The 26,813-nt window shown below is 40.9% G+C and overlaps 1 protein-coding gene across 1 annotated transcript in view; it reads right to left on the bottom strand.

The window, feature by feature from the left end:
- PCDH15 (protocadherin related 15) overlaps window positions 1-26,813 on the bottom strand; it is a 1,392,890-nt gene that overhangs the window by 459,241 nt on the left and 906,836 nt on the right. The window contains exons 10-11 of the mRNA XM_065552026.1: window positions 8,340-8,450; window positions 588-758 (exon numbers count right to left, since the gene is read on the bottom strand). Of these exons, the coding sequence (XP_065408098.1) occupies window positions 588-758; window positions 8,340-8,450 (282 nt within the window). The remainder of the gene's footprint in view (window positions 1-587; window positions 759-8,339; window positions 8,451-26,813) is intronic.

Genomic DNA, 26,813 nt, shown 5'->3' with positions numbered 1-26,813 from the left:
TGGGGGCAGCGTTGGGGTGGGGACTTCGGGGAAGGGGTTGGATTGGGGCAGGGAAGGGGTGGGAAGAGGTGGGGCAGGGGCGGGGCCTAATGGAAGGGGTGGAGTGGGGGCGGGGCCAGAGGCAGCGAGGGGGGGTGTCAGTGATGCGGCCCTCGGTTCAATGCACTAGTCCTCATGTGGCCCTCGTGGTCATTTAAGTTTGAGACCCCTGCTCTAGTGCTTTAAGACCTTTCTGCTCCTGTGCCCCACAGCTTGCCCTCTTCTGTCCCTGCCCCATCAAACCTGTCCCTCTGCTCCTGTCCCCTCTTTGTTCCCAGGGACCTCAGCTTGTCCCTGTCTCTCAATTCCATCTGCAAACTTCAAGTTGAGTGCCAAGGTGGCTCACCCCACTAGAACCTCACTCAGCCCTAGATGTGTATTTCATGCCTGCAAATGGAAGCACTTATTCTAATTAGGTACACAATAACTAACAAAAATGTATAATAGTTTCCTATTTTGTCTGTAGAAAAACATAATACCGGTACTTGTTTAGGAAAGAGTGAAGGAGAAATTAAGAACCCAAGAAAGAGAGTTCATTGAGTACTTACAGGATCAGTGAACTCTGGTAAGCTGGCTTGGTAGGTGAGTGGCCTACAGTCACGAGTGTTGTTCACTAAGACACATGGGAGAAACATTGGTCCAAGATCATCCCCATCAAGCACATCAACTGTGAGGGTGGTTGTACTTGTTCTTCGTTCATTAAGATTTTGAGCCCTGTCCTGTGGAGGAAAAGGGTATTTCTATAAATATGATTTAGAGAATTTAGAACACGGCCCACACAAAAACGTTTTTTAACAAAGTTAAGATTGATCATGAACATATCCTATCAAAACAATCATGAAAAATCTGGGAAATTGCTAGTTACAGAAGCATTGACTTTGACGTCACCTCCATGCTCCCCATCATCACAACCATACAAATCCACATGCTCATTATGAATGCCACAATACCACATTCTCTTCCAATATCAAATCTGCCCTCCTCCGAAGTTAAAGAAAATATGAGACAAACCTCAAAAAAGTCATGGGTTCTTTTTTAAAAAGATTAATCAAAACTTTGGGTGTCTCTTCTAATAGTTTATTTAACTCCCTTTGCCCAACTTCAATGTGTGCAAGACAACGACAGTTCTGCCAGTTCTTGCAAATTCATAGTGAATAAGGAGATTTTGTCTCTCACTGTACGAGCCCTTGCTAGGGAACCCAACTAAGACTAGACCCCTTTGTGCTAGGCAGTGTACAAACACATAGTAAGAGACAATCCTTTCAATTTCCCCCACTTCCTTTGAGAAATATTTCTTTCGTGTTCCTCAAAAATAATTCCTTGTTATTTCCCTGGTAATATTCAGGTAATATCCAGATTCTAGTCTTGATTACTTGTTACTAAATTGAGGACCCTCAAACTAGTAGGCCCAGATCTCAAGCACTGAATACACCAATGTACTATGCAGAAAGACACCTTAGAAAATACAACTATCACTACTACTAATTCATGATCCCATCTTAATTTGTTACCTTTTCAGCATGACCTTGATTCAGCACATGCTTAAATCTGTTCCTATTCTACACAGCATTTAGGTACATCAGGGGGTGTTAACCATTTAAAAAATGTTTTTCTGAATAGTGATGGACCTAAGTATAAACTAAAGTGCTCTCCTTAATTCATACATGTTAAGACCAGAAGGGACCATTATAATCTTCTGGTCTGACCTTCTACATAACACTGGTCATAGGACTTCATCCAGTAATTTCTGCATCAAACCCGTAACGTCTGTTTGAGCTACAGAATATCTTTTAGAAAGATATCCACTCTTGATTTGAAGAGTTCACATTATGTAAAATCCACCACAGCCCTAGGTAAGTTATTCCAATGTTTAAAAATATGCACCCTATTTCTAGCCTGAATTTCTCTAGCTCTAGCTTCCAACCCACTGGCTCTTGTTATTTTTTTCTGGAAGATTAATGATATGTATTGTATCAGAAATGTTTTCCTCATGTAGGTACTTTTAGAACAAGATTGAGCTTCTTAAATGCATCACCATAGTATGTAGGTATGTCTACACGGCCAATGAAGGTATGATTGTAGCACAGGTAAGCATAGCTGTGTTAGCTTTAATCTACCAGCAAAGGTGACAATAATAATGCAGATGAGGTGGAATAAGCTTCAGCATAGGCAGGTTACCCCTGTACAAGCACACTGGGGATTCTATTTTTTTACTCACGTTGCTAGCCCGTGCCAACAACTCTGCTACTACAGTAACTCCTCACTTAAAGTTGTCCCGGTTAACATTGTTTCGTTGTTACATTGCTGATCAATTAGGGATCATGCTCGTTTAAAGTTGTGCAATGCTCCCTTCTAAGGTCGTTTGGCAGCCACCTGCTTTGTCCACTGCTTGCAGAAAGAGCAGTCCATTGCAGCTAGCTGGTGGGGGCTTGGAACCAGGGTGGACCGGCAGCCCCCCCTATCAGCTCCCCGCTCCCCTAAGTTCCCTGTGCAGCAGCTGCCCAGCAGCTGTCCCTCCCCCCATTGCCATGTGCTGCTCCTGCCCTCTGCCTTGGAGCTGCTCCCCGAGACTCCTGCTTGCTGTGCGGGGGGGAGGGGAGGAAAAGGGGGGCTAATGTCAGGGTGTCCCCCTCCCCCTGCTGCTGCACCCCACTTACCCCATCTTCCAAAGAGCAGGGGGGACACACAACAGGGCTCAGGACAGAGGGAGCTTGCTGGCAGCAGCAGCTGCGGTCTCAGCAAGCTGATCTAATTAACAAAGCAGTGTACTTAAAGGGGAAATGCGCATCTCTCTCTCACACACACACAGTGTGTGTCTCTGTTTGTGATACTCTCTCCCCTCCTTCCATTCCTGCTGCCTTGTAGACTGTGAGAGTTAACCCTTGAGGGCTCAGCCAATTGCTAGTTCATCATTTAGCAGTAAGGCATTCCCTGGAAAATATCCCACCCTCTGACTCCTCCACCTCAACCGAGTTTCACAATCATCATCACTGTGTACCAGTATTAAATTGTTTGTTTAAAACTTATACTGTGTGTGTGTGTGTGTGTGTGTGTGTGTGGTCTTTTGTCTGGTGAAAAAAAATTCCCTGGAACCTAACCCCCTAATTTACATTAATTCTTATGGGGAAATTGGATTCACTTAACATCGTTTCGCTTAAAGTCGCATTTTTCAGGAACATAACTAAAATGTTAAGTGAGGAGTTACTGTATTGTTACCTGTACTAGCTAAACTAACGTTAGTATGGGTATGCCTTCCAGTGCTACAATTGTACCTTCACTTGCAGGGTAGACATACCCTATAAGACATGTTTTCCAGACGTTGAATCATATTCTTGTTGCTCTTTTCTGAACCCTTTCCAATTGGTCAGCAACCTTTTTGGAGTGTGAACTGGACACAATCTTTCAGTAATGGTCTCGCTAATGTTGTACACAGAGGTAATACTACCTCCCTACTCGTACTTGATATTTTCTTGCTTAGGAAACCCAGGATTGGAACTGCCATCTTTGCTACACTACACCGTGAGCTCATATTTACTGGTTGTATAAACATTAACTCTAGGCATTTTCATTGCCATCGCATTTCAGAACCTTCCTCTCACTTTATAAGTGTGACTTACATTCCTCATTTCTACATGTATGACCTGGTGTTCAGCTATATTAAAAACTTGCTGTTCAAATGAGATCACCTTATCAAGTGATTCAGATTGGTCTGTAAAACTGACCTGTTCGCATCATTTACCACGCCACCAATATTGGTGTCATCTGCAAATTTTGCCAGCAATGTCTTTGATATTTTCTTTCAGATCATTGATAAAGATACCGAATTGCAAAGAACAGATCCCTGCAGTATCCCTCTAGAAACACCCCTTCTGAATTATGATTCCCCATTTACAAGTACTTTTTAGTTCTATCAATACATTTTTATCCCTGTAATATGGGCTACATTGATTTTGTGTAATGCAATTATTTGTAATCAAAATGTCCTGCTATTTTTTTTTTAAATCGGAGCATGAAATGTCTTACAGAAGTTAAGTATTATGTTAACACAGATACCTTTATCAACCAAATTTATAATCTCATCAAAGTGGGGGCCATGCCATCTTTTTTAGTGTCTTATACAGTGTATTTTGTAATTGAAGCTACATCTTGATAATAGATCATGTGTAAAAACAGAATTAAGCAAAAATATATTAACTGGAGAAAATACTAGTGAAAACTTGCAAAAATTTCCCTTTTGGTTTCAAATGACTATGATATTCTTCTGTCTTAAAACAAGGACTAATGTCGCTGTACATTGTTAAACAGAAACAGCTTCTGTGCTTCACCCCAGGAGTAGTTGCATTTCAATGGTGGATGATATGATGCCTTTTTAATACAGCAATTTACGTACTTTTTGATCCTCTGGAATGAAAAGCATTAGACGGAATAAATTAGATACTTGGTCTGATCTTCACCTCACACTCCACTTTCTCTTTCAAGATAATATGTATAAATAATGAATAATAACTGGAGTAGGAACTTTTACTTGGGTCTTCCTACTCCCAGGTGAGAGCTCTAATCACTAGACTATAAAATTATCCTCACTTTCTCTGGCCCACTAACTATTTATTTATATAAAGTGGAACAACTTCAATAGGAGAGACACAAAGACCTATCCCAGAATACCCTATAGTGTGGTGGTAAGTGTACTTACCTGCGAGAGGGAGGCATGCACTGAATTCCCTGCTCCAGAGAAGGAATTTGAATTCAGACTTCCACAGCCTCAGTGAAGGTGCTAGCCACTGGGCTATTAGGCATAAGGGGAGCACCACAACTACTACCTCCTCTGACCATTTTGTTAATGGCACCTAAGTCCCCTTGTGAATCCAGCCTGAAAAAAATGTGGCCAAAAACATTCTGCAAATTTGCAAATAGTTTTGAGTTGATGAAAACTGAATTTTTTTGGTCAATAAACTATTCTCTGAGCGCTCTTCTACAACACCTGAGCACTCAAAACTTCATTGAAATCAATTCCTGTTTGATTACAGTACCAGATTTTAGCATGTCCCGCTCAACGGAGCAGTCCACCACGGGAACCGAGACAAGCGTTGCAGGAACTGCGGCTACTCCAACGAGACCCTATCCCACGTCCTGTGCTGCTGCAAACCCCATTCCAGAGCCTGGCAGCTGTGCCACAATGCCATCCAAAACCGCCTGGTGAAAGCCATCACACCACGCCTGGGGGAGATCTCTGTGAACTGCGCCATCCCCGGTACCGACAGCGAGCTACGACCTGACATGGTCATCACCAACGAGGCCCAGAAAAAGATCATCCTCATTGACGTCACGGTCTCTTTTGAGAACAGGACCCCGGCATTTTGTGAAGCCCGAGCTCGTAAGCTGGAAAAGTACGCCCCCCCTGGCTGACACCCTGAGAGCGAAGGGCCACGAGGTGCAGACGGATGCCCTGATTGTCGGAGCCCTGGGCGCTTGGGACCCCTGCAATGAGCGTGTGCTGCGGACCTGCGGGATCGGTCGACGCTATGCACGGCTCATGCGGCGCCTCATGGTCTCAGACACCACCCGATGGTCCAGGGACATCTACATCGAGTACATCACCGGCCACCGACAGTACCAGGAGGCGTGAGCCAGAGTAACATTGTTTTTCGACTATGAGAAAGGGACCAAGAGACTTTCTCCATTGGATCATATGAACTGGAACCATAAACTCCCTGAACATTAAATCTCACCAAATGAGGGTCAATCCATCCTCATCATCATATCTACTCATTATACTCCACACCCATACATAGCCACTATATGAACTTCATACCCTCATAGCTCAATGCCTGTATTTTGACCCATCAACCTTTTATCCCCAATCGGAGATATTGCAGATTATGTATTCCTTATGCCACCTGATTTTAAACCAAACTTTGCACCCTCGATAATCTGTACATTATTCCCTGATAACCAGAAACTTCTATGCTCAAACTCTGTTCACTATCTTTTTTAACATCATCTTAATAAAATGGCCTAAACATGCAACCTTTACTCACTCAAGTAGTTCTCATTCATATAAGTAGCTATATTATGGAAATTATATAGGATGGGTCACTATGATATTAATCCTGCAAAGATTTATGCATGTGCTAAACATGAGGCACAGGAAGTGTCAATGCCCAAAGAAGAACCAGTTACTGGTTAGTAACCTTTCTTTCTTCTTTGGGGGACTTCATGCATTCCCATTTCTGAGAGACCAGCGAGAAGTGTTACTTAGGTCAGTGCTTCTCAAAGCCGGTCCGCCGCTTGTTCAGGGAAAGCCCCTGGTAGTCCGGGCCGGTTTGTTTACCTGCCGCGTCCGCAGGTTTGGCCAATCGTGGCTCCCACTGGTCATGGTTCGCTGATCCAGGCCAATGGGGGCTGCGGGAAGCGGCGCAGCCCGAGGAATGTGCAGCATTATATCGGGGTAAAGGTGTACTTTAAGAGAATGCTATTTATGTTGCAAAGTCCAACACTTGAAAGCTAGGGAATGCCAGATTTATAGTTGCCCACGCAACCTTAATTCAGCTCCCTTGTGCATCCATCCTGTGCACTGAATGGGGCAGATGGCCGGTGGAAATAACAGTATGTAATTAAAGACAGTATCATAATGCATACACACAATGAGAGAGGGAGCAATGATAAATCTGCCATTTCCTAACTTTTTTCATAGTTAACTTTGCAACCTAAACAACATTCTTTTAACTTATTTTTGTATGTAATTTACCTTTTTCTTCATTATTAAAAACTACTAGAAAAAGCAAATAATATTCTCTGCAGCTATAATAGCCCCTCCATCACATATGATCAGCAAGGTTTGAACTCTGACCCTTCAAAAATACAGTAGAGATTACTCAGCAATACAGTACAGATTACTACCACTTAGGCTACATAACTAACTATATCAGGCAGCAACGGCAACAGAAGTTTGTTATCCCCCAGCATGGATGGACTGTTGGGACCAGGTCCTGCTGGTTGTCAGTGATGGAGGAGTCCCAGAAGTGGGCTGTAGTCCACGAAAGCTTATGCTCTAATAAATTTGTTAGTCTCTAAGGTGCCACAAGTCCTCCTGTTCTTCTTTTTGCGGATACAGACTAACACAGCTGCTACTCTGAAACCACACAGTCAAGCTCTCTGTCTTTCCAGCTCAGGAGCTGAGAGGAGCTCTTGCCCCATCTAGTGTCCCTAAAGTGGAAGAATGAGCCACCAAAACCAGATGCTGTAGAGAGCCAGCCCTGGCTCTCTTTCCCCCTCAACCTTGTTGCATGAGCTCCAGCCCTAGGTGAAGTCCCCACAGGTGAGGTGGGATGGGCCATTGAGACACAGTGTTGGATTTGTGAGAGGGGAAGCCCAGTCTGGTTTCTGTCCCATGTGGTGCTCCCAGAGAAGGACAAAGATCACTGTGGTCCTCTTTGCAGATTCTGAGGCCTAAAATCTGTTTTAATCTGGATTACTATAAAAAGCCTGAGATACTTATTAAAGACGAGGGTGAATTTTCAAGTAGATTCTTTCCTCTCTTTGGCACAACGTTGAACAAGGCAGCACAAATGTACATAGATATTTTCAGAAGCAAACACTTCTAAGGTTATTTGACAGAATCCTGTTCAACCACTACACCATTTGTGTGGAATTAATAACTGCTGCATAGGAATGGAATGGAATTCTTTCATCCACTTATTAAAAATACAAATTTTATTGTAAAAAGAAGAGGAAAAATAACTTTCATTGTCTTCAAGGACACCTAAAGTCTTCTCCCAATGACAGCTATATTAGATACAGTTTAAATGTCACTTTTATTCTCAGCATGCATTATCCACTGCTAGTCATCCTGTAAAAAACACTTAACACACATACAGTGTGAATTGAAAGAAAAATTGCCTCATTTTAGAAGGCTCCATTTCAAAGCTCAGGGATACAGTTAAATTGTATCCATTAAACTAATTTCAGATCACATTAATATAGCTAGATATGTCAGAAAACAAACTCTCTGTGACACTAGAATGTACTTTTGTACATGCACTATACTTAAAATATATAATCTATTCCTCATGCCAAAAGAATGTCTTATTTCACAACATGAATGTCTTTGTTCTAACCAGCAATATGCCAAACTGTGTAAAAGATGATAAGGACTAAAGAGATATTAGGCAACATTTCAACACTGGTGACTTAAGAAAAAGAACACCTACTCCTGACATGTAGAAAAGATGACCCCATGCCCTATCCCCTGCTCCTGAGGAATCTATGACAGAAATAACAGTTTTGGAATCCATACTTACATTTGCTTGAACAATAACAAAATAACGTGTCTTTTCTTCATAATTTAGTCTCTCCCGTAAAACTACTGCTCCAGACAAAGTGAGAGGAATGTCAAAGGTCCTATTGGATGTCTGCAAAAGCCAAAACAACAAAAATAAGAATTCATATGCTGTATTTTAATGTTAAATAATGCAGACAGCTTACAATGGATACCTATATGTATGATAATCAAGGATATATTAGGGAAGTGATTAATTTGTCTGATCAGTTCTTTGTACATTTTTATTTGATCAAGCGGGTTTCATATGAACCCCATAATAAAGATTCTGTAGGTAACTTGGCACCAGAATCTTTTTCATGTATTATTACTTCCATTCATAAAATGTCATGAGATACTTTTGAGCAGAGACTTGTGAACACTGGTCTTTCTTATATTTCCTTTTCACACGTCTTGAAACATTGATGAACACTGCAGATAGGGTAGTTCAAAACAACTTTTTTCTGTTTATCAAAACATATTCATGTTCTTTGATTTCTTCCTGTTGTCCTTTCCTATATTCAAGGAAGATTTCCTGCTGCTGAGAAAGTATTTTCAAGTATCAGAGACTTTAATAATAATAATAAAAAAAAAGATTCATAGCCTCATTGACTTTAAGGCCAGATGGACAATCATGATCACCTAGTCTGACCTCCTGCACATCACAGGACACAGAATCTTACCCATCCACTCCTGCAATAGACCCATAATTTTGGTGGAGTTACTGAAGTCCTCAGATCATGATTTAAAGACTTCAAGTTAAAGAGAATTCACCATTTATTCTAGTTTAAATCAGCAAGTGACCCATGCCACAGGGGAAAGAGAAAAACTACCCTCCCCCCGCATTTTCCAATTTTGTGGGGAGATGCAAAAAGTTTAAAAATAAGAGTAGAGTAGAGACCCCCATTCAGCAATGCATTTAAGCAACATGAATGTCTTTGTTCTAACCAGCAATATGCCAAACTGTGTAAAAGATGATAAGGACTAAAGAGATATTAGGTAACATTTCAACACTGGTGACTTAAGAAAAAAAAGTTTTGCTTAAATTCAACTGGGTCTTTTGCTGGATAGAGATGGATTTATTCATATGATTAAAGTTAAGCAGTGCCTTACTTATTTTGCACCTTATTTAAATCAAAGGTGAAATTCTATTTCCACTATATTTCCACTTACTTAGATAGACTGATTCCATTTTACAGTACTGAAACTACCATGTTTCATAAGACCAAAACTGATTTACTTTGATGGCCCATTTTGAAAGAAGATAATCTAGAAGTTGAAACATAGGATTAGAGACAATTGATCAAGACCATGTTCTCAGTTCTGTCAGTGACTGTCTCTATAACATTGAGAATCTTTCTGTGCCTCGGTTTTCCTATCTGTAAAATGGAGATATTTATTTAATTTACAGGTATGTTGTGGAGATAATGTTTATAAAATACTTTAAGATCCATCCATGAAAGGCTTTGTAGAAGAACTAAGTATTTTCTTTCCTTAAACAGACTATTATGGCAAGCTTTTTTCCTCTAATGATGAATAATTCAGGCTTGAAAATGTTTGTTTAAATTGTGACTGATTTTTCAGTAAACAAGTGGTACACATTACAAGTGGGCCATGTTATAGATAGCAGTTGTTTGCTGATCTGTTTACTTTTAATTTGACAGTTATGTCTTTTTCGACAAAAATAAGCATAATCAGTGTTAGAGAGACAAACTGAAAAAAAATCTACTGAAATGTAAACACTTCATATGGAAGCAGAAGAAAAACTAAAGTAGAGCCAGTGAGATAGCAAGAGCAAAGAAGAATAATTTAGATATCCCTCAAGGCAAGAAGAACTTTAAAATGGTAAAACTGTCATTGAAAGTTAAATTTTAGTTTTACCAACCTCAGCAGTCTCTTTTCAGATTGAAGGAAGGTGTAGATTTTGAGTGAAGTAAGCTTTTTTTTTTTTTTGCTTCAGGTGTTTCAGTTTAAAAAAAAATCCACTTTAGCTTAAAAACTATCATGGCTATATGTTCTTTACCCAGCACTAAGAAATAGGCTACTGGGTTTTCATAATAAGTATTCTAATATAAACCTAAAACTACAGCATTTCAAAAAAAAAAAACCCCACAAATCAAGCACACTGCTATATGACACCACTTCGGGAATGACTGCTTTAACATTTAATGCATTCAAATAATAAGGCAACGATGCTTGTGCAATCATGTGCCATAATGCAATGGTGTGTTTATTTTAAACAAATAAAATATTAATAGACAAAACAAACAGATTCTAAATGGCAAATATTAGAAGCCATGAAAAAAATATATATATGTAACCCAGACAGAGTTCCTGGAGGCACACTTTTAAAAAAAAGTCATACAAACTTAGCCCAAATATAGTAGTACTACTAAAGTGATGCAATGTCATGGGAGGCAGTAGAGGTGTTGGGTTATAGGTGGTTTGTGGCATGATGGTTTTCCTAGAGGTGAAGTGTGCATCTCTGTGTTGAAGAGTAAAAGGTATGCCATGTCAGATGCCTTAATTTATCACTTTCTTGCTTTTGTGTAAGGTATGTTATGTATAGAGGAACCTTAACTCACATACAACATAGTGCTTTGTGCCTAATATATGTAAAACATTTTAGTTAAATGAGTTTTGGTAAAATATTTTCTGTGAATTGACCCAACACAGGAGGGGAGATGTGGACTGATTTCATGTATGGATCTCTATTCAGAAAACATGAGATGGGCCTATAGTTCTGCCATAGATGGGTGAGGTCCTGCTAACATTTGCTGCTGTGGAATGGAATGTTGTAAGGATGAAGTAGTATGGGAGACCAATCAGAAGAGGGGTTGGGATGGGATGAGTGCACAGAGATGAAAGGGTTGGATCAGGAGTGCTAATGTGCATGGAGAGTGCAATAGGGAAAAAAAACCACCAGATTCTTAGTTGGTGTAAATCAGTATCACTCCATTGTAGTAAATGGAGCTACAACACTTTATACCAGTTGATGATATGGCCCCAAAATGTAAGAGACTGTGCAGGGGAATGTTCAGCAGTTGTGAAGATGGGCAGGCTGCCAGGGGTTGAACTGGCATCAAGCACTGGTGATAATGGAGTGGGAAAGGGAGAAACCTGATGTTGCTGATGGAGTTGGGAGGAGAGGGGACAGGAGTTCTGAGAAGTCTGAGAGGTAGTCACAATGGAGGCTAGGAGGGGAGCAAATAGAAGTACAAAGAGAGTTGACAAGCAAGTGGCCTACTGATTATGAAGTAGATTATACAGGGTGAGTACCAATTTAAACATAATACTGCTTGAATGAGGGGGTAGCTGGTGTTTATAGGCATAGCTCCACCAATGGACCAGTAATGCACAGATAGGTGAGAGCTGTACAGCAACTAGGCAAATGGGTCAGAACCAAGAAGGGGCAGGTGACTGATGGGTTGGAATGGGATATTAAATAGCTAAAAGAGACAAGGAGTCCAATCAGGAGTTAGGAAGGGTTCAAGGCTATGTATATGGACTGAAAGGAAGGAGGAAAGTTAAAGAGAAAATTGGAGAATCTCTTAAAATCATGAGTAGTAGATAAGTTGCTCTGAAGTTCAACTTTGAACAACCATTTCTAAGCCCTTTTTGCACACCATAACTCTGAAGCCCAATGAACATCATGCTGGTTGAAGGCAATTGTAGCATTAGCTTCTGCAGTTTTGTGCATGATCACACACTCCAATTTTCTCCATTGTACTCAACAATGCAAGAAAGTCACTGGAAATTGGTTCTCCACTTCAGCAGTAGGAACAGCAGTTGCAACATTTAGATGTGTGGTAAGTGCTTCTGGGTTTCTGCTGTCTGGCAGTTTTCTACTCAGTAGAGAGAGCCAGCAGCTTTTGCCTCAATATTTTTTTAAAGGAATTTGCTAATATATGGCAGAGACGTTGTGAATTAAATAAATAACTTCAAACATCTGTGATTACTGTACAGTATCATAACATAAATGCATATGCCACTTCTAATCCATGAGTGAGATTTCCATGATGGCTCTGGGCCCTTTTACCTGAGAGATAAAGTGCCAGAGCAGCATAAAGGGACCCTAATAGAACCAGATTCAGATGGGTGAAAAATAGGAACTGAGGAAGGCATCCAGGCTTCAAGGAACCCCTGGCAAGTCCTGGGATAAGGGATGTGCTAGGTCTGGGGACAGGAAGGATGTGCCTCAGGGGGTCTGGAGCATGCAGCACTGTGGAAATTCTGGCAATACTGCTGCGCAAAGAAAGCTGGGGACAGACTTTCCTGAGGAACTACCTAATATTAGGCCAGGGCTGCTCTGGCCCCGAAAGCAGACGAGGTTCATATGGGTTCACAGCTGCTGCCCTGTGCTGACAGTGCTGTACTGGGCCTCTTAGGGTATGTCTACACAGCAAAGAAAAACCTGTGATTGGCCCATGCCAGCCAACCCAGGCTTGCCAGGCTCAGTCTGCGGGGCTTTTTCATTGCCTTATAGACTTCCAGAGATGGGCTGGAGCCCAGGCTCTAGGACCCTGCAAGGTGGGAGGGTCCCAGAGCTGAAGGTTCAACCCAATCCCATCCTTTTACTGGGTAGAAAGATGTTCTAGTTACAAAAGGTGACAATACAAATATTGACAAATCTAATGGATATAACCCCTGACTCTTTATACAAAAAGAAGGTCTTAAGAAGTTATCATCAGAAGTATCTAAACATTGGAGCTTTGTTGAATGAGCACCCAGTGTGACAACTTTTAATGTTTAATTAGACAGGCAGACAATGCAAATTTGTGAATCTTTTCAGTAGAGGTTAGTATCTACCTACCTATCCGTTTTTCATTGCCACCAAATTTGTGCTTATTTTTGGTGTGCAACTTTATCAGGACTATGGGCATCTTCTTTGAGTATTTTGGGCTACATCTTCATTTACAATCTATACTATGCAAGGGGAAGTACAAACAGCTATGTGTTATGTCACTTGGGGCAGCTACAAGGATGCTGCATTTGCTGGGGGGAGAGCCAACGCTCAGTCTAATCCCTCCCTTTCATCTGTGTGGAGGTCACAAGAAAGCAGTGGCTTTGCAGAGTCTGCTTTTGCTCTTGTGCTTACAGGTTGCCCACGAAAGAGTGTAAAGGGGTGGCCTTACTCCTCCATACTCACTTTTGTGGCTGCATAGTGCTGGTGATGATCTAGCCCAGTGGTTCCCAAATTTTACTGGTTCATATACCACCCTCTTAAAAAAATTGTTGTGAAGTGAATGGATGGAATATCAGCTTGTGTGCCATGGTTTTAAAACTGTCTCAGCCTTTATAATTAAGCAGCATGCCTTGAGAGTGAAAAAATGTTAGATTATATTTCTCATTTTTATATGCTACTAACATTAGTTAAATTAAAGCAGTCTCCATGAAAAGGGATAAAACCACAGAAAAAATATTTACAAGTCTCAGACCAATAAAGGGCTATATAGAAAATACACAAAAATAAAAAATAATAATTAATTTAGAGTTAAAAAAGTAAGAAGGTATATTGAAAAATTAACCAACGAAAATGTTTATTTAACAATGATAATCATGTTCTTATATAAAAATCAGGCCCTGATTTTCATTGGGGCGGCCACACACACAACTCCTTGTACATTTCCAGTACCAACATCTGCATGAAGAGTTTACAGAAGAACTGGTTAAATAATGTGGTAAATTATTCGTTCAACAAATACAAGGCCACTTTTAAATAAATTATTTGCCTAGTATTTTTTTTCCAATCTAAACTATGAGAATTTCACAAAAACGGTATATTGTTTTGTTTTGTTTTTTCATCTATGATTTGTCTTACTAATTTTAATATCTACTGAACAAGCACTGGTGAGTTCATGCATAATACTCAGTCACACAACTGGAGGCTAAAAATCAGGCCCATATAATCAGTTTATTTTACCTTCACTCTGGCCCAGATTCTCCCCTATGCTTGGACTATTTTACATGGCTTACTATGGACACAGACCCTAAAACTCTGATGGTGTAGAGCTGGTGGAAGGATAGGGCCTTGGCTTCTCTGCACCTCAGAAATCTTCAGCTGCCTTATGAGCATCTTTGGAATGCTGGGAGTTGGTATAATTTGCATCAGCTTCTAAGCTAGCCTAAATCGTGCTAGAGGACTGGACCAGCACACAGCCTGCTCAGGAATGAATAAGCACAAGGATGACTTGAGGCCTTCTTTATATATTTCCTGCTACACTGTGCTGTTCACTCCTTAGTTGAAATTGATGATCTGGGTGTCATTAGAATCAGAGATACAAATGTGCAACTATACACTTCGTGAAGGAAAAGCAAATAATTTTATCAAAGCCCCCAGCTCAATTACTATCTGAGCTTTCCTTCCACTTCAAGAAACACACTGACTAGGAAGTCTTCTAGAATATGCATCCTGTAAGTTCACTTGGCAGCTGGCATGCAACCAGCATAACATTCTCTAGCACTTACGCAACAGTTGGACTCAACTAGCAAAGTTCCTGAGTTAGTTGGGTTTCATTTAATAAAATTAGCCAACAATAAGCAGTTAGAGTAGAAATGTACGCCTGATAATTTGATGGAATTCCTAGCTTTTACTGGATATCATCCAAATAACAGTGAAAACACATAGCATACTCCCTAAAAATTATCAGCTATTAGTCACATGAAAGCAATAAAACTATCCTAACATACATCCAGGAGGCACAACACAGGACAAACAGGTAAGTAAAGAGTTAAATTGGCCCATGGTAACAGTTGTTGACAAAAGCGCTAAATAGGACTCAAACCAAGTCAAAGTAGGATCTGACAGTCCAACAATAGATTGCAAATATGACACAAGAACATCATATTCAATAAGGTGGAATACTACTGAAGGGTCTAACAAAACTAAAAGTGATAAAGAAATTGAAATGGCAGAAATCTATAAATCACTATCCCACTTGACCAAAAAAATTTCTCTGCTGCGGTGAGCCGTAAAATCTGGAATGTTTCATGCAAGCCAAATTGAATTAGAATTTTGCACCTTAATTACATGACTTTTACAATCACTTAAGAATAAAAAGAATCCAAACAAAAATTAGACTCATCCATAGCTGTTGAGGAAGGTTTCTTCAGAAAAGAAATCACCAAAGCTTGTTTAATATTAAATCACTTATCATAAATTATGGTGTCATGAGAGGTAAGCACTTCTTTGGCAGCCAACCCGAAAATGGATCCAAAACATACATTATTCTTAAACCTCATACCACAACTAAAATATCAGATACAAAATCCTTATTAATGTCACTCAAAGTTCCTGGGGAGCAAGTGCCAAAGACAGAGGAGAGTAATTAGGAAGTTGACTCAATACACAGTTTACTTGCAATGTCTGGAGATTATTTATGAAATAATTGCAGACTTTATTGCAGATGTGCACAGAAGGCTACTTACCACCAGAAGGCCCTTTTTATTCCTTTTAAGGCACATTCAAGGGAAGATGTTATTGTGTAGGCCTTTCAAATTAAAATGTTACATTTCTATGGCAGTTTTCCTAGGACCATTAGCCCTGTGTTTAATTTACTTTTCAGTTGAATCTAATCAGTATCAGCCGCTATAGTATGTTTTTAACTGCAGACATAAAGTGGACAAAATTGACATAAATTGTTGCATAATGAAAGACCAAGAGTGTCTAAATGGTCTACAGTGATTTTGTATCAGGAAATCAGGACCTGGATGTAAATGAGTAGTTTTATATATGTTAAAATATACCTGTTCTGCAAACAAGTTCCCACCTCTGCATTGACTCTGCCATCACAGACCCCTATATACTCGTTACTTGCCTGACACAGCACTTTGCACAAAATTATAGTGCATCATATATATTACATATATTATTCAATGTTCAAGTAAACTTTGTAGAATTATGATGATATTGGAAACTGTCATAGAAATACTACATTTTGTTGTGAAAAAGTTACATCTACAGAAGTAATCCTTTAATCCCCTGAGGTAGATGTGAGTTGCGTGTGTGTTAACTGCAGGAGCAGGATAACACATGTCTGGACTATCCCCAACATTTCTTTAATTATAGTTACACAAACTCAGCACAAATGTTATGATGGCATAACCTCGTATTCTAATCCACCAGATAATACTTGTAACAGGATTTTCAAAAGTAAAAAAAAAAACATTCAAATGAGCCTCAGATTAGTGCAACGACAGCTCCACTTTAGAACTCCAATTTAACTGAATTCTAGAGTGGGATTATTGAAAATGCGTAAAGTGACTTTGAAAGTCAGGGTAATTTGTGTTCCTAAATCACATACGCAGTTTTGAAAATTCCACCCCTTGTCTTTATTGGTAGTTGGTAGGGCCTTACCAAATTCATGGTCCATTTTGGTCAATTTAATAGTCATAGGATTTTAAAAATCATAAATTTCACGATTTCAACTATTTAAATCTGAAATTTCATCGTGTTGTAATTGTAGGGATCCTGACCCAAAAAGGAGTTTCAGGGGGTTGCAAGGTTACTGTAGGGGGGCTTGTGGTACTGCTACCCTTACTTCTGTGCTGCTACTGGCACTGCCTTCAGAGCTCGGCAGCTGGAGAATGGCAGCTGCTAGTCTTGTATTGCCACTCTTACTTCTGTGCTGCTGCCTGCAGAGCTGGGCCCTCAGTCAGCAGCCGCCACTCTCCAGCCACCCAGCTCTGAATGCAGCAGTGCAGAAGTAAGGGTGGTGTGCTATGGTGTTGCCACCCTTACTTCTGCACAGCTGCTGGCGGGAGGCTGCCTTTAGAGCCGGGAAAGCAATGGTGAAATACCCCGGGTTAGCAATTGGGACAAATGGGTGGCTAGAGCACTTAGTTTAGGATAGTTCATATACACGGACACTGATTGAAAAGTGTGTAATTAAAAAAGGCACTAACAATGGCTGGTTATAGGGGAAGTTGAGGATATTATCCTAATAGAGCATTATGATTATATTGTTTAAAAATATGACAAGCAATAGGCCAAACTCTGGGCCAGCTAGCAAGGCACGATGTGGGCACAAGAGGACTGGCTATCTGTAACACAAGTAGCAGCCCTGGAAGAGAAGCAGGCTTTACAAAGTCACGATGTTCCACTCCCACTGCAGAGGGTGAAAGGGAGTGGGACAAAAGGAGCCAAGAGATTGAAGCTTTGGCTAGACCCAATGCAGTACTGTCTCCCTGAAGCAGCAAGGGAACCTGGAAGGAGACTGTGACTTTCAGCTGCTCTGGGAAAGTACAGCAGTATACTTCCTCTTGCTTGGGGCTCGGGGCAAAGCCATGATTCAGCCTAATACATACTACTACTAATGATAAATAGAACTAACAAGAGATGTGTCAATCAGCACCCAAATCATTTTGCTTGCATACTGTATCCCTTCCCCTTTATTTTTATCTTTTTAGATTGTAAACTCTGTCTTCCTCAGTGTTTGTACAACGCTTAGCACAATGAGACTCCAGTCCTAATTGGACTCTTTAGGTAGTACACCATCTCAGTAAGAACAACCAATAACATTTTAGTACTAACTATGTAATTCTCAGGTTTTTTTCACTTGAAAAATGCATTTATTTTATTCTTTTTTACTGTTACTTTCAGAAGTCAAAATTTAATTGTCTGTAGTTGAACTGAAAGGTTTCTCATGAGATCTAAAATGCAGCATAATAGTTACAGATAAATGGTTCCATCAGTCTGAAAGCCACAGAAGTTGGTGCTTTCCTGTGTGTTTTGTTTTTGTATACTGTCCCCAGTTAACTTTCTTGACACAAAAATCAGATATAAAATGTATTTTTCAGAGAAATTATGACTCATGTTTCCTATTTCTATTCTATAGAAAATTATAGGGATTCTAAAATATTACAAAATGAATAGAGCCTGCCCGAGGGGAAACTCTTCAAAATTGCTATGGCCTACTGAACTCCACTCTAGAAATCCTAGAAATAAGCATCTCGTGAATGCAGTTTTAATCTTTTCGAGCTGAAGTAGAAGCTAATGGAAACCACACATTGCATCCTTAGTCCAGCTTTGAGATTGCTACAAAGGACAAATTAGCAGACATGCTTTTCATCAGGTTATAGCATCTACAATGCAGAAAACATAAATTAACCTCTATATTTTTACAGAGCAGGAGAAAATCTACAGAATATCCATCTACATTATCACACTGACTTTACTAACAACAGGGCAGTGTGTCTAGTAGAGCAAACTATTGTTATCTCTGATTAACAATGATCCTCCAACAATGATCAATATGGGCTACTTCAGGGGATGGTGAAAACACTCAGTTTATGATCCTAACCAGTTGTGCAGTGTTGGAATTGGCACAGGGTGGATTTTTCTTACTCCCATCACATGACTGGTGGATATGAAGCTACTATGTAAAAATCTAAGAATATTGATCTGTAATAATTTTATGAATATGTTATATGACCTGGTCAGTGAGAACTCTATAGCAAATGAGTTAATTATTGAATTATTAGTCTAGATAAGTACAGGGTTTTTGAAAAATACAAGGGGAAAGACAATGTAGTAACCCTGACCCTGGCACTAGCACCTGCTGCAGCTGTGATGCAGCAGCATAGAATGCTGTCCTGGGGTGAGAGATGACCATGAAGAGGGCAGCTCAAGATGAGGAGGGAGCTCATAATCCCCCCGCAGGGGGCAGCTGGAAAAAGCTGTTAGAGAATGAGGAGGGAAGGAGAAGGATCTAGATGCTGAGCTAGTGGATGAACTGCAGCTAGGGTAGGAGGTGAGAGGATAAAATTAACGAAGAGGAGAAAATAAGTGGGACTGGGAAGGGATAAGGAGGAAAACAGGAAAGGTTTCAGATCAGGAGAAGCAGAAAAAAATGGAACTGGATAGGCGAGCAGACACTATTACAGGAGGGAAATAAAATTCCAGAGAGAGAATGAATCAAGAAAAAAAAGTGAAAGAAACTATAACTGGTGAAAAAGAGAATTAATCAAAAAGCTGTTAGATTAAAACAGATCCTAAGAAGAGTAAAAGAGAAGCCCAAACACAAAGGACCTACAGTAAGTGACCAGAGAGAATGCGTATTTGAATACCTATTGACACAATACAGTTCAAAGGTGCCTAATGGACAAGTGAGGGCCACTAGGTTAAAAAAAATTGTGGATTGCAGAGATATGTCTGTAGAAGATTATAATTAAGAGATTAAGAAGTGGGCTGTAGTCCACGAAAGCTTATGCTCTAATAAATCTGTTAGTCTCTAAGGTGCCACAAGTACTCCTGTTCTTTTTGCGGATACAGACTAACACGGCTGCTACTCTGAAAAAAGAATTGGGAGATGTGTCCTGGAGGTAGGGGTTGGAAACACTGTATGGTTGTGTGAAGCAGTTCACCAGAGAAGCTCTCCAGTTTGTTTTTATTAAAGTTTTATTCCTTTCTCATTCACTGGTTTGTGTTTAATGAACCCCAAGATCATTATATTGTGTCATAAGTGCTGAATGAGAAGGAAACTGAAGTCATTTTGAAGTTAACTCTTGCGTTTGCAACTGAAAGCAGAGACAAAGGGAAGCACCAGAGAAGCATGTGGAGCATCAGACACAGAGGCTTTTGCATGTATTTGGTGAGCACAATAGTAGCTTGACTAACTAAAGAAGGGGGGGGGGAGAAACAGGAATGGATGTGTTGCAACCTCCATCTAGTCTGAAATTGTCAGGGAATGTTGCAGAAAACTGGAAAACATCCAGACAGAGATTTAAATTGTATTTAGCAACCACAGAGAAAAGGAGAAAAATGATAAAGTGAAATCATTAATATTTTTGCATGTTGTTGGGGAGGAAGCATTGGATATTTATAACAACTTTAAGTTTGAAGAAGGTGAAAGCTTGAAGTTAAGTAAAATACTGACTAAATTTGAGGAACACTGCATGCCAAAAAATGAAACCTTTGAGAGAGACAATTATTTTACCTGCATGCAAAAAAACTGATGATACTATAGAGTAGTATGTCTCAGAATTAAGGAAACTCAGTAAAACCTGTGACTTTGGTGAACTGATAGAGTCTCTGGTCAGAGAAAGAATCATTAGTGGAATTAAACATTTGTTAAGAGAGAGACTGCTCTGTGAAGGAGATTTAACTTTAGAAAAAAGGTCTCCAAATATGCAAGGCAGCAGAAACTGTGAAAGCATAAGCCAAAGAGCTGAATTCATCAGAAGGGGTTATTCAAGCACTAAGTACAAAAGAATATAGCCATAATAGACCAAATCAAAGAGTGGAACCTCTCACTATGAAAGCCACTGCTGGGTGAAGACTGGATACAGACGGTCATGTGGAAGCTGTGGATCACAGCATGGCCCCAAACAGTGTGTTGCCTTTGGAAAACTCTGTCATAGATGTGGGAAAAATAATCATTTTGCAAAATGCTGCAGATCCCAAATGCAGAAAAGTCAAGTGTACTCGGTTAAACACAACCTGGTTGAGGAGTTTTTCATTGATGTACTGGGAACTAGCAAGCTTGATAAGAGGAACTGGATACTGCCTATGAGAGTGAATGGAAAAATTATTTCACTGAAACTGGACACAGGAGCTCAGATTACTATTCTGTCTGAAAAAAAAAAGATTTTGAAAGACTAAAAATAAGACCCAAACTGGGACCAACATAAATAAAAGTAACTGGATATTCTGGAATAAATATACCAGTGAAGGGGCGTTGCAATGCTAGCAACAACCATAAAAACACCATGTACATCTCCTTTTCGTTGCAGTGCCAAAGGAGGTGACACCAATTGGAGGCCTGGCTGCATGTGAGAAACTCAATCTGGTAAAATGGGTCCTCTCACTACAAGATCATGTTGAACCTGGCTATGAGGCACTCTTTCAGGAATATCATTACCTGTTTCAAGGGTTGGGTTGCTTGTAGGGCGAACATGCAATCTGGATAAACATGCAGGTCCCTCTGGTTATCCGTCCATGTAGAAAGGCCACTTACCCTCCATGATAAACTCAAGGCTGAGCTTGCAAGGATGGAAACTATGCAAGTAACGCAAAAAATGTATGAGTTCCGTTGTCATTGTGGAGAAAAGTGATGGCCAGCTACGCCTATACTAAGATCCCAGAGACCTCAACAAGGCTATAAAAAGAGAACATTTTAAACTGCCAACCAGAGAAGAGATTATGTCTCAATTTGCAAATAGCTCAATATTACAGTAAATTGGATACAGCCTACAGTTTTTGGCAGCTAAAATTAATTGAAGAAAGCTCAAAAATATGCACATTTAGTACCCTATTTGGAAGATACAGATTCTTACACTTACCCTTCAGCATAGCTTCTGCATTAGAAGTGTACCACAAAACCATACATATGATCTATGAACGTATTAATAGTGTTGACACCTCAATGGATGACGACATCATCTGGGGCTCAACAAAAGGGAAGCATGATTGTAGACTTCATGAAGTTCTAGATGCAACTAGAGCTGAAAATCTCAAACTAAATAGGGAGAAATGTGTTTTAGGGATTACAGAACTGACTTTTGTTGGGGACCTTATTTCCAACAATGGTGTAAAACCTGGTAGGAGGAATATTTCAGCCACTGAAATGATGCCACATCCCCAGTCAAATAAAGATGTCCGTTTCCTGGGAATGGTTAATTATCTTGGAAAATGCATACCTAATCTATCTACCCAAGCAGCGGCTTTGAGAAAACACCTAGAGAATAAAAATGAATAGTATTGGGATGCAGAACAAGAGGAATCATGGGAAGGTTTAAAGTAACTGATACAAGAAACAGTGTTGAAGTTCTATGCACCAGGAAGGCCTATTAAAATTTCAGTAGATGCTTTACCATCTGGGCTAGGTGTAGTGATTTTACAGAAGCAGGAGGATTGTTGGCAACCACTGGCAGATGCATCCAAATAATTGACTGAGGCAGAAAGCAGATATGCACAGATTGAGAAGGAGCTTTTAGGAATATTGTTTGCCTGTGAGAGATTCAGTCAGTATATTTATGGACAGACCGTGGAAGCTGAAATGGACTAAATGATTGTGCCTTCAGGATTCAAACAATAATGATAAAGCTGCAAAAGTATGCTTTTGTTGTGACCTACACACCCGGTAAATTCATGTGCACTGCCTATGCATTTTCCAGAGCAGTGGCTGCCACGAAACCAGAGAAGACTTGAGAGACAGAGATGCAAGCCTAGGTAGATCTGATCGTAAAGTCAATTCCCATAGCTAACAGGAAACTGCAACAAATAAGAGAGGAAATGGAGAAAGATGAATCACTGGGAATCTTTAATGAAGTGATAATTAAAGGGTTTCCTGAAGAAATGAGCAGTTGCTGTTCAACTATAAGAGACTATTGGAACTGGAGACATGAATTTATTATGATAGATGAGTGATTTTCAAAGGAGGTAAGGTTGTAATTCCAATGAGCCTCCAAAAAGAAATGTTATAGAAGATCCACAAGAGTCATTTAGGAATTGCGAAGTGCAAACAATGAGCATCAGAGGTGCTGTATTGGCCGCAGATCAATTACAACATTACTAATGTGGTAGGAAACTGCTTTTCATGCTTGAAATATAAGCCATACCAACAGGAAGAGCCACTGAGATCTCATCCAGTTCTATAAAAGCCTTATGAGAAGGCAGGCACTGACTTATTTACCTGGTAATCAAAGGACTATTATTCTCTGTATCCAGAAATCTGCACACTGCACAGTACTAATAGTAAGTCAGTGATAGCTGGCATGAAGGGAATCTTCTCCAGGCATGGAATTCCAGATAAAGGTTTTAGCCCTAATGGGCTGCAATTTTCTAGTGCAGATTTTAGTCAATTTGCCATAGATTTCAATTTTCATCATAAAACATTAAGTCCAAATTGCCCCCAATCAAATGGACTTGTGGAAAGGTCTATATAGACCGTAAAGAACCGTATGAAAATGACTTTTGACAGTGAAGGTGATTTGTAAAAAGTGTTACTGATTTACCAAAGTACACCCCTGGAGAATGGCTTTTTCTCCAGCTCAGCTGTTAATAGGAAGAAGGATCACATCTAATTTAACAGTTACTGATAACTTGCTGAAATCCCAAAACAATGAAACCATATGGAAGATGAAAGAAAATTAGAAGTGGAAGCAGAAATATTATTTTGACAAAAGGGACATGATCTCCCATCTCTTAATCCAGGTGATAGTGTGCCTGAGGAATCACACCTCTAATACTTGGGGCCAAAAGGGTACCATTAAAGAACAACTGATTCCAAGCTTTTACGTAGACCAGACAGACCAGGGGACACAGTTAAATGTAATAAAACCGATCTACGAGTAAACCCAGAAAGTTTGAACACAGTGATAGAAGATGTGGACTCTAGCATTTCCCATCAGACTGATCCTTTATCAACACAAAAAAGAGAAAGTGCCAAGGAACAAGAGAACAACTCAGACTCTAATGAAAGGCTGACACTGAGAGATCAGAGCGGGAGATTAAACATTCTGAAAGACTCAGAGAGACTTGCTAACCTGCCTGGAGAAGAGGGATTTGAGGAAAGTGAGTGGTAAATACTCACTTGAGTGATGTACTGGTAACCTCTCCTCTCCAGGTAGTTGACACATTGGGTTTATGGAAATATACTACATGAGTTGAAAATGTAATGCATGTGTTATTACATAGTTGTTAGCTGTTTATATACACCTCTACCCCGATAGAACGCGACCCGATATAACACGAATTCGGATATAACACAGTAAAGCAGCGGGGAGCCCCGGGCCTGTTAAAGCGCCGTACTGGACCGAACTGGATACAACGTGGTCTCCCCTCTAAGGCGGAGAGATTTTTTGGCTCCCGAGGACCGCGTTATATCGGGGTAGAGGTGTATATGCATATAAGAGTTAATTTGTTTTTCTTTAATAGGGAAGATGCAGAGATATGTTTGAGGAAGATTATAATTTAGAGCCGCTCCCTCATAAGAGACAATATTATGAACATATGAATTGGGAGATGTGCCCTGGAGGGTTTGGGAACACCACATGGCTGTGTGCAACAGTTCAGCAGAGATGTTCTTCAGTTTGTTTTATTACTTTCTCATTCACTGGTTTGTTATTTAATGAACCCCAAGATTGTTACATGGATAAAAGAGGTACAGCCACAGAAATATCAAATCTCAGGAGTAATTCAAACCAAAGAGAAGCAAAGAACAGGACAGCAAGAGTGGAGCTGGCCTTACACCCATTCTTCTCTGAAGTGACCCAGTATACTGTTCAGTAATCTCTTGTTCTTTTAACGATGCATTTGGTATTAACTGCACAAAGCAAGGAAGAGTAGTGTGTACAAGCTAACAAAAGTTAATGTTTTGGTAACTTATAGTTTATTATTATAAGTACTAAGTATTTGGTAGCATTCTATTTTATTTATCCTCCAGGGTACATTTTTTAAATTTTCCCTCATAATGTTCTAAACATTTAAAATTATCCCATTTGTCTTGATTTGCCTCTGCCTCTCCTCACAGTTAGCAGAGTTACAGAGCCATTTTGCAAAATCTGTGAACACAGAGATCAAATAGAAACTAAACAGTTGAAAACAGTCTGGAAAGCAAGAGAGGAGAGGCGCAAGTGAGCTGTTCCTACAAAGAACAGTCTGACAAGGAAGAGAAAGACAGATCCTGTGGAAGTGCTTGAAATACAATACAATACAATCAAGCTTTCAGTCACCAAATAGCGGCAGTATGTTGAGCAGACATCTTCACTGAACTATATACAATAGATTTTTTTCAAGATGATTAATTAAATGCAATACAATAGACAGTTAGCAGCTTTGAGTTATACTTATTAGATTATGGCCACATTGTTGTGGGATCTTTCCAAACAGAGCACACATACAATCAAAGAAACAAAAATGCATTGCAAGATAAAATGGAGTCATATGGATAAAGCTCTTTTAAAAGCTTAAACACAAAGCATCCTTCCCCATATTACTGTGGTGTATTATATCCCAGGAGACATGTATAACAACAACTTTGTTTTTAAAGTAACTTCTTATACGGTGACTGAATGTAAAAAGTGCAAGGCATTGGAAAAACAAGTCCTCATGCGATAGACCAGGGGTCGGCAACCTTTCAGAAGTGGTGTACCGAATCTTCATTTATTCACTCTAATTTAAGGTTTTGCATGCCGGTAATACATTTTAATGTTTTTTAGAAGGTCTCTCTCTATAAGTCTCTATATTATATAAATAAATTACTGTTGTATTGTAAAATAAACAAGGTTTTCAAAATGTTTAAGAAGCTTCATTTAAAATTAAATTAAAATGTTGATCTTACGCCGGTGGCCTGCTCAGCCCGCTGCTGGTCTGGGGTTCTGTTCACCTAGGCCGGCAGCGGGCTGAGCGGGGCCTGAGGCCAGGATCCCGCCTGGCAAGGGTCCGTCAGCCAGAACCCCAGACCGGCAGAAGGCTGTGCAGGGCCAGCGGCTGGGACCCCAGACTGGCAGTGGGCTGAGCCGCTCAGCCCACTGCCACTCAGGGGTTCCATCCGCTGGCTCCTGCCACCCGGGATCCCGGCTGCCGGATCCGCTCAGCCCGTGCCAGTCTGGGGTTCCGGCCCTGCCCACATACAGTGGGTACCTACCTTCTCCCTGGTTCTGGCCCATTCTCTTCCTCTCTCTGCTCTGAGCTGAGGATGGGAGTGCACTGAGCACAGGGCTGGGGGTGAAAGGTCTGGCCAGGAGCTAGAATGAGGGAGGGGGCTCAGGGTTGGAGCAGGAGGTTTGGATGTGGGGCTCTTACCTGGGCAGCTCCCATTTGATGCGAGGGTTGCAGGTGGGAATGTTTGGGGAGGGGGGGTGCAGGAGCTCCTGTTTGGTGCTCAGGGCAGGGGCCTGGGGTGTATGCGGGGTGCAGGACTCAGGGCAGAGTGCTGTATGTGTGTGGGGGGAGGGAGGTCAGGGCTCAAGGCAGAGGGCTGGGTGACTGCCCCCCTCAGAACCTCCAACCCCCCCCACTCCTTGTCCCCTGACTACCTCCTCCTGGGACCCCTGCCCTTAACTGCCCCCCAGGACCCCAACTCCTATCTAAGCTTCCCTGCTCCTTGTCCCCTGACTGCCCCCCTAGGACCCAACCCCCTACCAGTCCCCTGACTGCCCCGTCCCTTATCCACACCCCCACCCCCAGACAGACCCCCGGGACTCCCATGCCTATCCAAATATTCCCCACTCCCTGACAGGACCCCCAGAACTCCTGACCCATACAACTCCCCCCGCTCCTTGTCCCCTGACCACCCCCTCCAGAGACCCCCCACCCTAACTGCCCCCCCAGGACCCTCCTTGCTCCCTGCCCTGACTGCCCTGACACCTATCCACCCCCCACCCCCTGACAGACCTCAGGACTCCCATGCCCCATCCAACCCCCCTGCTCCCTGACTGCCCCCTCCAGAGATCCCTCTGCCCCTAACCACCCTGCCCGGGATCCCACCCCCATCCAACACACCCTGCCCTCTGT

The sequence above is a fragment of the Chrysemys picta genome, chromosome 7 (genome assembly GCF_011386835.1).
Source record: "Chrysemys picta bellii isolate R12L10 chromosome 7, ASM1138683v2, whole genome shotgun sequence".
Classification (NCBI taxonomy): domain Eukaryota; kingdom Metazoa; phylum Chordata; order Testudines; family Emydidae; genus Chrysemys; species Chrysemys picta.
The sequence above is the reverse complement of the archived record's forward strand: the minus strand, read 5'-3'. Positions and strand labels throughout refer to the sequence as shown.